Raw genomic sequence first — 12,964 nt, 5'->3', positions numbered from 1 at the left:
TTGTTACTCTGTTTTCTCTCTCACCTGCTGCCTTTTGGATTATCTGAATATTTTTAGTATGACATTTTAGTATGTATTGGCTTTTTGGCCATATCTGTTTATTCTTAGCTTAGTTTTTGGTTAGTTTTGTTTTGTTTTAGTGGTTGCAGGGTTTCTCAACCTCAATACTGTTGACACTTGAGCTAGATTATTCTTTTTGTGGGGCTTGGGCATTGTAGGATGTTTCACAGCATTCCTGGCCCTCTACCCACTACATGCCAGTAGTACCTGCCCCCACAGTTGTGATAATCAAAAATGTTTCCAGACATTGCCAAATGTCCCCTGGGGGACAAAATTTCTCTGGGCTGAGAACCACTGCTATAGGGGTCTCCTTAGCATTAATATTGTACCACTTCACATAAAATGTAGAAACCTTGCAAACATATACGTCCATTAACCAATTCCCTTCTGCCTTATACCCACCTTTATGTTAAATTATCATATGTATTACATCTATGTACATTAAAAAAACCCCAAAGACAGTGTTATAATTTTTGTTTTCAATAGTTGCACATATTTTAAAGACCTTAAGAGGAAAAAAGTCCTTTATATTTACCCAGATATTTATTATTTCTGTTGTTCTTTCCTCTTTCTTGCTGATCCAAATTTTTCTAGAGAATTTACTTTAGCATTTCTTATAAAGCAGGTCTTCTGGAATGTTAATTCGCCAGTGGAATATTCTGATACTTCATAGGATTGTATGTATTACGGAAAATCATGCAGTAAATTATTCACTTCTTGGGGTCGGTTCGTGTTCAGTCTGCTATTACTCAGTACAGTGACAATATTTAACAATATGAAAGCAGTAATAGCAGATAGTTTACTTGTTATGACTAGAGCCTTGTATCAGGTTCTATGTTAGAAACATATCAAAAAATAGAAGAATGTCTCAATGGATGGTTTTTAATCTACAACCTAGATTTAAAGTCAAATTAAAAGTGTTAAGTCATCTCAAATTCTGTGATTAGTATGTTTCATTTTGCCAGTAGAGGAACGCTCTTGTTTTTGAAGGCAATAAAATGTGTTGGCTAAGAACACAGGCTATGGAGCCAGGCTGCCTGAGTATTCTAGATCCCCTACTTTGGCCTTAGATTGGTTACTTAATATCTATGTGTCTCTTTCCTCATCTGTAAAATGGGAATGATAGTACCTACTTCATAGGGTTGAGGATTAAATTAAATTATGTAAATATACGTAAAATAATGAGAACAAGGCCTGACACAGAGTGAGTACGTAACAGCTATTATCCGCCTCTGATAACACCACCACCACCATTTGGAGATTCCACCTCTCATTACCAGAAATATCATCTGGAAGAATATTTTATACAGTACATGCATTTTTATTTACTTCTTAACCACCTGGAAGAATGACCAGGGAATCGATAGGAATGTTGAAGCTGCCAAGCATGTGATGTAATTTTTTTCTTTTAAGCTTACATTTATGCTCAATGGTATTTTCAGTCATTTTCCTTCATTTCATGAAAACGCTCTTTTTTTTCTGTCCCTCTCCCCCCTGTTGTTTACTAAGAATATTTATATAGAATGTAATAGTACAGTTGAAATGGAAATGAATATTTTGTCAAAATTATGAATTTTTAAACCTAATATTATTTTACAGTATTGTATCTATTTCGATGCTTTTCTTCTGGTTCTCTGAATCTCGATTATATTTGTAGCAATTTTGGAAGCAGAGAGCTCTTAGGAGCTAATAGGAGCTTTGTTTCATGCAGGAAGTGTTCTGAAAATATAAGCTTTTATTACTCAATATTTATTACCTCACTTTTAGAAGTGCTTGTATCAATTTGAAGTTAGTTTGAGCCATCAAGAAATGTTTGCTCCAAGAAATTCTTGGCTATCTGTAAGTTTAAAAAAAACAAACATATCATTTGCTCTGATGTTATTTTTAACATTTATGGATATTATTTTTCCTTCTATAGGTCAAGGTGGGAAACTGGTTGATAGAGGAGATAATACTTATGGAGGAAAGTGGGTCATAAATCCTAGTGGTGGATTGATTTCAAAGGGACACCCACTTGGAGCTACAGGTAATAATACACACAGATTTTATAATTTTTAAGTCATTTTTGGCATAAGTGTGAATGATTTGGTCATTGATTTGAATGAATGATTGTATTCTCTGATTTTGGTAGCGAGTGTTTTAAATGATTATTTAGCCACGGTATCTTCGATTTTCGCTAAGTATAGTATAGTTCAATAATCTTGATTAATTGATGAGAATTTGAATTAGTTGAAACTCTAAATTCAACAATAGGCATTTTAAAAAGTTTGATTATTTTAAAGTTTGTGTACAACTTAACAAGATGTTTCTAGATCTGCTAGATAAGAATCATTTGAAATAAGCATGTTATTTATATATAGTTGCATATGTGGTTGGTGTTGCATAGAAATTTTTTTCTCTTGAGAGAACTGGACTAAAAGATATGAAATAAGAATTTTACTATGGCTCTACTGCTGACTGGCCATGTGATGCTTTTGATTAATTATCAGTCAGTTAGTCACTATGAGTTTCCTTAATTGTAAAATGAAATTGTACAAAGTGGTTTCTGAAATAATTTAGCACTAAAATTCTGAGATTTATTTTATGAAGACAGGTGAGTTTTGTATTTTTTCATAGTGTCTTATATATTAAGTAAAATTTTATAAATTATCATAAATTCCAAAATAGAGAAGTTAGAATTTATAGGGTATTTATTACAGCAATTAACTTTGGCTTGTTTCTGTTTATCACTTAAATTAGGTAAGTTTATAATCTAGTAGAGAAAATGGGTATACATAGATAGAGCATAAGAGAGAGATAGGTAGAAAGGCACATACAGTTGCAGTATAATGTGCCACCTTGCTATTTGTTTTCTGTCCTGTCTGTTCTTTGGTTCTTTTCTGTTTTTCATAATATCTTTTATTAATGGGTATTTTTTAGTATTTTATTTTCTCTCTTCTATTGAATTATTTCTTTTTCTCTCTCTCTCTCTTTTTTTTTTTTTAGTGTTTGCTCTAGGATTTACAACATCCATCTTTAATTTACTGTAGTCTACCTTCAAATAATGTCATACAATTTCACTTATAATGTATGGGATTTTTACAACAGATTATTTCCATGTACCCCCTCCTATCCTTTGTGCTATTATTGTCATACACGTACTTCTAAATATATTATTAACCCCACAATATACTATTATTATTGCTTTAAATAATTTAATGTCTTTAAAAGTAATCTTAAAATGAGGTGAACGAGAGTGATGTTACTGAGACTGGCAGAATAACCACATCTGAAAATACTCTGTTATAAAATTACCAAGAACACTTGCAAAAATTGTCAAGCTCAACTTTTTCAGAACTTTGGAAATTAACCAAAGGCTTACAGCGATCTGGGGGAGCATTTATTAAAAACAAGTCAACAGCGTTTTCTCTGTAAGAACAGCAAGCTTTGTGGCATTTTTTACTTGCTCTGGTAACAGTTCTTTCTCCAGCTCCATGGTAGCCTTGAAAACCAACAGCCTGCAATCATGGTGAAAACTAGCATTTTGCCCAGCACTGGAGGAGTCAAAATGGAGTTGGAGCTCTTTCAAAGCCCCATATTCAGAGACTTGTCATTATTTGACCTGTCTGGAAGTTCCCTGGTAAACCAGTCTCAAAAAGCTTGTCTTTATGTAACCTGACAGAGAACTTGTCCAGTGTAAACAGTATTTTCCTTAGAGTCATTTGTCAAGAACAATCAGCAACAACTGTTTAACAACATAGCTGCCTGAGATGCCGATAACAACTGGAGCAAACAACAAATTAACCAAAGGAAAAGAAAAGCTTAAAAGAAGAAGCTGGTGAATGAAATGTCCATAGAAACTGAGGTAGCCCAAATATTTGCTAGACAGACTTTAAATCAGCTATTTAAGTATGTTCAAAGAAGTAAAGGTATAAAAGTATACTTTCTTTTACTTCTTTATATATAGTAAAGAAGTAAAAGAAAGTATAATAATGTTTCACCAAACAGAGAGTATCAATTACTAGATAGAAATTATAGAAAAGAACCAAATAAATTCTGGCATTGAGGAGAAAAGTAACTGAAATGAAGAATTTACTAGAGGGGCCCAATACCAGATTTGAACAGGCAGAAGAAAAAAATTGGTGAACTTTAAGATAGGTCGATTGATATTATTCAGTCTGCGAAACAGGAAAAAAAAAAAAGAATGAAGAAAAATGAACAGAGCCTCAGAGACTTGTGGGACATTAGCAAAGTGTAGCAACATATACATACTAATAGTCCCAGAAGGAGAGGATAGGAAAAAAAAGGGCAGCAAGAATATTTGAAGAAGTGAGGACTGATAAACTCCTTAAACTTGAAGAGAAAGCATGAATATACATATCCAAGAAACTTAACAAGTAGGAATACCTCAAAAAGACCCACACCTAGACACATAATCAAACCATTGGAAGCAAAAGACAAAGAGAGTATTGAAAGCAACAACAGAGAAGTGATTCATCACGTACAAAGGATCCCCAATAAGACTTAACCTCTGATTTATCTTCTGTAACCATTAAGGCAGTGTGATGAAAGAAGCTGCCAACCAAGAATTCTGTATTCAGTGAAACTACCTTTAAAAAATGAAGAAGTTAAGACATTCCTAGATTTAAAAAATTGAGAGAATTTATCACAGACCTCCCCTATAAGAAATAATTTTAAAGAGAGTCATTCAGACTGAAATGAAAGAGCACTAGACAGTGAAATAGCACATGAAGAAAGAAAGAGCATTGGTAAATGTAACTACCTTGGTAAATATAAAAGACAATATAAGTGTATTTTTTTGTTTGTCACATTTTCCCCCCTCCTATCTGATCTAAAATACAACTATAAAGGGCAATAATCTGAGTTGCTTTATACAATGCACAGAGATATAATTTGTATGACAATAACACAAGGGAGGAAGGAGGGAAGAGAGTTATATAGGAGCAGATTTTTTGTGTATGCTATTGAAATTAAGTCAGTATTAATTTGAACAACTAGATTGCTATAAATTAAAATGTGAATTGTAATCCCTAGAGCAACCACTAAGAAAATAACTGAAAAATACATAGTAAGAGAAATGACAAAGAAGTAAAATTGTACATTAGAAAATACCTATTTAACACAAAAGAAGGAAATAATGGAGGAATAGAGGGATTAAAAAAGACTAAAGTTCAAGAGAATGAGAAGGGAAGCCACAGACTAGGAGAGAATATTTGCAAAAGACACATCTGCTAAAGAACTATTATCTAAAATATACAAAGAACTCTTTTTTTGTTTTTTTGTTTTTTGCGGTACGCGGGTCTCTCACTGTTGTGGCCTCTCCCGTTGCGGAGCACAGGCTCCAGACGCGCAGGCTCAGCGGCCATGGCCCACGGGCCCAGCCGCTCTGCGGCATGTGGGATCTTCCCGGACTGGGGCACGAACCCGTGTCCCCTGCATCGGCAGGCAGACTCTCAACCACTGTGCCACCAGGGAAGCCCCCAAAGAACTCTTAAAAGTAAACAGTAAGAAAATGAGCAATCTGATTTAAAAATGGGCAAAAGATCCAAACAGACACCTGTCTAAAGAAGATATACAGGGGCTTCCCTGCTGGTGCACTGGCTAATAATCTGCCTGCCAGTGCAGGGGACATGGGTTCGAGCCCTGGTCCTGGAATATCCCACATGCCGTGGAGCAACTAAGCCCGTGTGCCACAACTCCTGAGCCTGTGCTCTAGACCCTGCAAGCCACAACTACTGAGGCCTGCGCACCTAGAGCCTGTGTTCCACAATGAGGGAAGCCACTGCAGTGAGGAGCCCGTGCACCTCAAGGAAGAGTAGCCCCCGCTCGCCGCAACTAGAGAAAGCCCATGCGCAGCAACAAAGACCCAACGCAGCCAAAAATAAATAAATAAAATAAAATATATATAAAAAAAGAAGATATACAAATGGCAAATAAGCATATGAAAAGATCCTCAACATCATATGTCATTAAGGAATTGCAAATTAAAACAACAATGAGATACTACTACGTACCTATTCAAATCTCCAAAATCCAAAACAGCAACACCACCAAATGCTGGAAGATTCTTACAAAATGGAACATACTTTTACCATAGGATCCAGCAGTTGTACTCCTTTGGCCTTTACCCAAATGAGTTGAAAACTTATTTACACAAAAACCTACACGTGGATGTTTATAGCAGCTTTATTCATAATTGCCAAATCTCGGATGCAACCAAAATGTCCTTCGTTAGGTGAATGGATAAATAAACAGTGGTACATCCAGAAAATGGAATGTTATTCAGCCCTTCCCCAAAATTCAGTTATCAAGTGATGAAAAGGCATGGAGGAACCTTAAATGCTTATTGCCAAGTGAAAAAGCCACTCTGTAAAGGTTACATACTCTATGATTCCAACTATATGATATCCTAGAAAAGGGAAAACTATGGAGACAGTAAAAAGATCAGCAGTTGGAGAAGGGAGGGTTGACTAGGTAGAGCACAAAGGATTTTTAGGGCAGTGAAACTGTTTTTTTTGATGCTTTAATAGTGACTATGTGTCATTTTACATTTGTTAGATGTATACAACACCAAGAGCAAACCCTAATGTAAACTATGGACTTTGGGTGATAATTATATGTCAATGTAGGTTCTTCAGTTGTAACAAATGATCCATTCTGGGACAGGATGTTGATAGTGAGGGAAGCTATGCACGTAGTGGGGACAGGGAGAATATGGGAAATCTCTGTACTTTCTACTAAATCTTGTTATGAACCTCAAACTGCCCTAAAAAGGAAAGTGTAAAAAAAGTTAATCTTTGTTAACATACATTTATGTTAGATGATAGATAATGGAAGACAGGAAAACAAAAGCAATTTGGTTAATATATACAGATATATTTATGTCAAAGCAAGGAAGATAGTCCTGTTAAATTGTTAAAGTCCTTTTTCTGCTACTTGTCACTATTAAAGTCCTTATTTCTGCAACTTGTAGGTGGTGATAGCTGGTATTTGTAATTTCCTTCTTTCACTACCCATTCTATACTGCTTTTGCCCTTAGTAAGTACCTCATTTGTAGTTTCTCATCTGGTACAATAAACTCAACCTTCATTCCTGAATAGCCTGTGCTGTTAGCAGTCCTGCTTCTTTGGGTTATTGTAGTAAACTAACTTTTATTACAAGACATGAGAGTATTAAGAGGCACCCCATAGTACTTTTGGGTTCCAAGCTAATCCTTTTTGTCCTCATTATATAGTAGCAACCCAATATTCCCATGATAATCAGGTCAGTCACCCCAGTCAATAAATCCCCTTCTTTGCCTATTAGTTCTGTGTCATGAAGAACCCTAAGTGTCCAGGTAGCAGTCTCTGCTTCCAGTTCAGTGTAATCACTGTTTTGTCTAAGACTTCTAAACCAGCAGAGCCCAAAGTTTCAGGAATGGCAAATAAAATGTTGTTAGTGGATCATTTAGGATAATAGTGAGAGGAACTGCTCCCTTTTCTATCCTTTGATCCTTTTTGTATCCTGGCTATGGAGAAACAGCATCGTTGATTCAGAGCATGTTCCACGTTTTTTTTTTGCGGTACGCGGGCCTCTCACTGTTGTGGCCTCTCCCGTTGCGGAGCGCAGGCTCAGCGGCCACGGCTCACGGGCCCAGCCGCTCCGCGGCATGTGGGATCTTCCCGGACCGGGGCACGAACCTGTGTCCCCTGCATCGGCAGGCGTACTCTCAACCACTGCGCCACCAGGGAAGCCCATGTTCCACATTTTGGAGGATATTTCCCCAGCCCTGCAAAGTGTTGCTGGCACCATTATTGAGTCTTCTAAAGGCTTTTACATTATTCTATCAGACCAACTGCTTCAGGGTGATAGAATACATGGTAAGCCCAGTGCACGCTGTAAGCAGGAGTCTATTCCTGCATTTCATTTATTTAGGCTGTTAAATGAGCTTCTTAATCAGAGAAATATTATGTGGAATACCATGTTGGCACATCCACCCAGCACAAAGATCAAGTATAAAACCCTAAGGAGTATAAAAATTAGAGGTGTAGGTGGAGAAGAGACGTTTAAGAATGTTGTGAAGAAATGGTCCGTTATCCAAGGGAGGAGAATGTTTCAAAAGTTAGAGGTCAGGCCAGAAAAGTTAGATTGATAAAGAGTGAAGAGTGTTCTTTGGATTTGGCTATTATCAAGTCATTGGGAACCTTGAAGCAATTTTAGTGAAATGTTTTGCACGGAAGCACATGGGAATTTGGAAAGAATTAGAAGTGAGAAAGTAGCAACAGCAGTGCAGATAAACTGTTAGGAGTAGTGGCTGTGACTGGAAAGGGATACGTAGAGGGTGTACCTCAGTTGCAGGTATATGTTCTATATGAATGAAGTCATGGCTTTGATCTTAACCTCTTCACTCTTTTCGGCCTAGTCATTTTATCTGTAAAATAGGAATAAAATATAGTATCTACCTAATAGGGTTGTGCTGTGGATCAAATGAGTAAATATGTGAGTCCCCAAAACAGAGTAGAAAAACAATAATTGCTAGTATTCTCTTCCCACCATTCCTACAAAAGAAAGCCAAAATGGATCCAGTTAACTGTTGCTAGTAATAAAGCACTTGTTTGTATCTCAGTATGTAAAATAATTTATAACCATTTCAGGAAAAGAAGATTGTTAATTTGTAAAGAAAATAATTTTCCTTCTAGTATGACAGCCTCAAGGCACCAATTTCACTATGTAAATATTGTGCCCAATACTACACAGACATTATTTTAATACTATGCTCTGCCTTTGGTAAATAGACTAACCCTTTTCCTTTATCCCTCAAAAGAATGAGGTCATACTTCAGTGTTGATTTTGTTGCTAATGGTATGTAGTCAGGGTGATAATAAATGTTTCTATGGTATGGTCATTGAAGCCTTAAAGAGTTACGGTTTGCATTTGAGACAGTGATTTAAATTCTCCTTTCAGACAGCTTCCTCACTCTCATATAGGAAACTTCTGTTTTCATCAGGAGATGAATGTGACATTTCAGTTAGTTGTTGTTATTGACACATAACTTTTTTCTCCCCTGAAAGAACATGTTTTTATTATAATTGACTTGTTGGCCATTCCGAGATATTTTTATTCTGTCATCCACGAAAACACTCAGAAATAACGATTTGTTGTAACGATATGATTTTTCATATCCATATTCTTTCTCAAAATTGAGGTATAATTTTCATAAAATAAAATGCACAGTTCTAGCAAAAACACAATTGTTTATAGCAGCATTATTCATAGTAGCCAAAAGGTGGAAACAACCCAGATGTCTGTCATCAACTGATGAATGGATAAACAATATGTCGTATATTCATACAATGGTATATTCTTTGGCCATAAAAGAAATGAAGTAATGATACATGCTACAACATAGATGGACCTTGAAAACATTTTGCTATGTGAAAGAAGGCAGTCACAAAAGACCTCATATTACACGATTCATTTATATGAAATGTCCAAAATAGGCAAATCTGTAGAAACAGAAAGCAGATTAGTAGTGGCCTAGGATTGGGAGAGATAGCTAAAGAGTATGGAATTTCTTTTTGAGGTAATGAATATGCTCTGAAATTGATTGTGGTGATGGTTGTACATATCTCTGAATATACTAAAAACCATTGAATTGTAATCTTTAAATGGATGATTGGTTTAGACAATTGGGTACATCCATGTAACTACCAGCCGAAACAAGACATTAGAACATTTCCATCACCCCAGAAAGTTCCATTGTATCTATTTCCAGTAAATCTCCAACTTCCCTCAATCACCCCACTCTAACTCTCCAACCCTGCCCCCCAACCAAGCTAAGACTTATTGACTTCTATCATGGTAGATTAGTTTTGCTGATCTTTGAACTTCATATAAATGGCACAGTATAGTGTGTATATGTGCTCTTTTGTGTCTGGATTCTTTAACTCAGTAGAATGTAAGATTTATCAAAAATTTTCTTGTATCAGGAGTTCATTCTTTTTTATTGCTAAATAGTATTCTATTGTTAAAATATATCAGTTTGTTTACCCATCTTTCTGTTGATGGACATTTGGGTTCTTTTCTGTTTAGGGGTATTATGAATAAGGATGCTATAAATATTTTTGTACAAGACTATTTGTGGACATACTTTTTGTGTTTTTCTTGGGTTAGTAACTCAGAGTGAAGTTGCTGAGTCATAGGGCAGCATATGTTTACCTTTATAAGAAACTGCCAGATAGTGCTCCAAAGGGTTGTCATATGCTTTTTAATATTATAGCTGGATGACAAATTTTAACATTTTTTAAATTAGTTTTTAATGGAGTCTAGTTGATTTACAGTGTTGTGTTAGTTTCTGCTGTACAGCAAAGTGAATCAGTTATACATACACATATATCCACTCAATTTTAGATTCTTTTCCCACATAGGTCATCACAGGGAATTGAGTAGAGTTCCCTGTGCTGGACAAATTTTAACATCTAACAAGTATTTCTCTTTCTCCTTAGGTTTAGTTCTATTCCTCAGAGTCAACCCCTTTTAAAATTTCTTTTGTATTTTTCCAAAAATTGTTATGCTTATACAAATACATATGTATATATGTATTTATAGTCTTTCTGAATGTATGTTTGTATATGTGTATATTTATCATATTGTAGACTGCTTTTTTGCTTACATCTTAAAATTTTTTCTGTATTATCACTTATAGCTAGTCTTTATTCTTTTTAATGCCTGCATAGTATTCTGATTACAAGAAGTTTACCTAGTGATTCACTTATGGATAGACATATAGGTTATGTCAAGTTTGTTATTACAAACAATGTTGCACTAACCATCTTGTGTCTTTGCATACTTTTTCAAGTATACCCATAGGATAAATTCCAAACAGTGGACTTCCTATGTCAAAGGATAGTACGTATTTTAAAATGGATGGATATTGCCCCATTTTCTTCAAAAAGATTATACCAATGCACATTCCCAGCAACAGCGTATGAGAGTGCTTTTTCCTACAACCTTGTCAACGTTGGATTTTTAAAAATCAAATGTAGACAATTTTGCCAATCTTGATAGGTCATCCAGTTCTTTCCCATGGGCACTAAAAAAACTAACCTAAAACACCCAGGAAGGTAGAATTTGTCCAATTTTTAAATACTTCAAAGAGAGACTCGTACCTTCTGCAGTATTCTTTGAAAACTCTTTTCAATATTTGAGTCTACACTGTTGGTAACATTTTCCTCTTATCAGTCTTTGAGGGATAGTGTTTAATGGTGGTATAGCATTTTGGGAGGAAAATTTATAAATCTTGATGACTTTATTGGTAGTCTGCATAAAATGAGGAATTACTGAAGAGTAAATGTTTACTTGCTACACTCTGAGGATTTGGATATATTTCAAGTAAATCTGACACGTGGCCATTAGCTGGAGCCCAAGAAAGAATTCAGACTCCTAGAAAATATATCAGAATGACAGCTCAGAGTTGTTTAAATATTTTTGCCCTAGTTACTTGGATAACAAACTGCAATAGGATTCTGAGAAAATCAGAAAACAGTCAAGTAAGTGTTTCCAAAACATGTTAAGGTGGGGTGGGGAAGGTTTAAGGTTCTCTTCTACCAATGGTATTCTTTTAATTGTATGATATTGCTACTTTGCTGGGAACTCAGCATTGGAGAATTAGCTTTAAAATTAACTTTCCATAATACTGGTTTCTGATTTTAACTTGTTACGGTCCGGGTTAAAAAAAGCTTCTAACTTCCATAATGGTACTTATAATAGAAGAGAAAGAGGTTTATGCATTTGAATTGAATGGTCTTTTGTTCATTGTCAGTTTAAAAACATGAATTCCTTTTGGATTTTCCAATTAGAAAAATCACAATAAACCTTAGGGTTTTTTTTTTTTTTTTTTTGGTTTACTTTGCAATTGTCATACGACAAAAAGCAAATTAGTGTCCAAATAATAGTATCATATTTTATTCCAGTTTTTAAAATTCTTTCACATATATTGTTCAACGCATTGAATGTTTGTTTAAAATGAATAAGTAAAATTTGACTTTAGCTCATTTTTAGCCATCTCTGATTTATGAAAATGCATATTAGTGTCTGGGGTCTACTGAAAGGGCATGAAAGTGCTTTTGAGATAAAACTCTTAATAAGGGATTGTTGCTTTGAAGCTGAAAGTTGGTTATTTAGTTTGGTCTTTTATATCAATTCAGCCTGGCATTTAGTGCCTTTCCAGTGAGGCTTCAACCTCGTTTTCTGTCCTGATCTTCCATTTTTCAGCCTATGAAAGTTCAATAAATTCTTATTGTATGTTTACATTATCATTAGGTGCTGTAGGTAACTGGTATTCAAATATGGTGTCTACTGATGGACTGATTCAGAATCCCCTGTGGCTTTAAAAAATATGTATTCCTGCCCTACCATTAGAAATTCTGATTCCTAAGCCTGGTTGATCCAAACAGCTTATGTGTTTATAAAGTTCCCCCAAGAGCTTTTCATGCCCAACCAGGTTTAGGAACTAGGGCTAGGGTACACAAGGTAACCACTGCCCTAAGGAAGCATACAAGAGGCAGATAATGTAACACAAATGATTAGAATCCAAGGCAGAATATAGGTGCCTTAGGCAAAGCACAAACCAGAACTATGAAGAAAGGAAAAAGGGAAAGGAGAATGGGGGGGGGGGGTGATGATTTACTAAATACCCACCACATGTCAGATTCTATGCTAGCATTTATATCTAGTTGGGTTTGGGGGGAGGAGATGTAGAAAGAGGAAGCATATTTAAACTAAACTGGACTGTTTGCTTTTTTCAGATGTGTTTAATTCCTTCTCACCTCTACAAACTCTGGCTTTGCTGTTTTCTCAATAATAGCAACAGTCAATACACGTATACAGTGCTAATTTCTAGGCATTCTTCTAAGTATTCTTCATG

The 12,964-nt window shown here is 35.5% G+C and overlaps 1 protein-coding gene across 3 annotated transcripts in view; it reads left to right on the top strand.

Annotated features, from left to right (window-relative positions):
- Window positions 1–12,964, top strand: part of SCP2 (sterol carrier protein 2) — a 164,205-nt gene that overhangs the window by 80,665 nt on the left and 70,576 nt on the right. For all 3 annotated transcript variants that reach the window (XM_012534485.3, XM_033435492.2, XM_049699950.1), the window contains one exon: window positions 1,979–2,086. In XM_012534485.3, the coding sequence (XP_012389939.2) occupies window positions 1,979–2,086 (108 nt within the window). The remainder of the gene's footprint in view (window positions 1–1,978; window positions 2,087–12,964) is intronic.

The sequence above is a fragment of the Orcinus orca genome, chromosome 1 (genome assembly GCF_937001465.1).
Source record: "Orcinus orca chromosome 1, mOrcOrc1.1, whole genome shotgun sequence".
NCBI classification, from domain to species: Eukaryota; Metazoa; Chordata; class Mammalia; order Artiodactyla; family Delphinidae; genus Orcinus; species Orcinus orca.
This window is presented reverse-complemented; position numbering and strand designations above follow the sequence as displayed.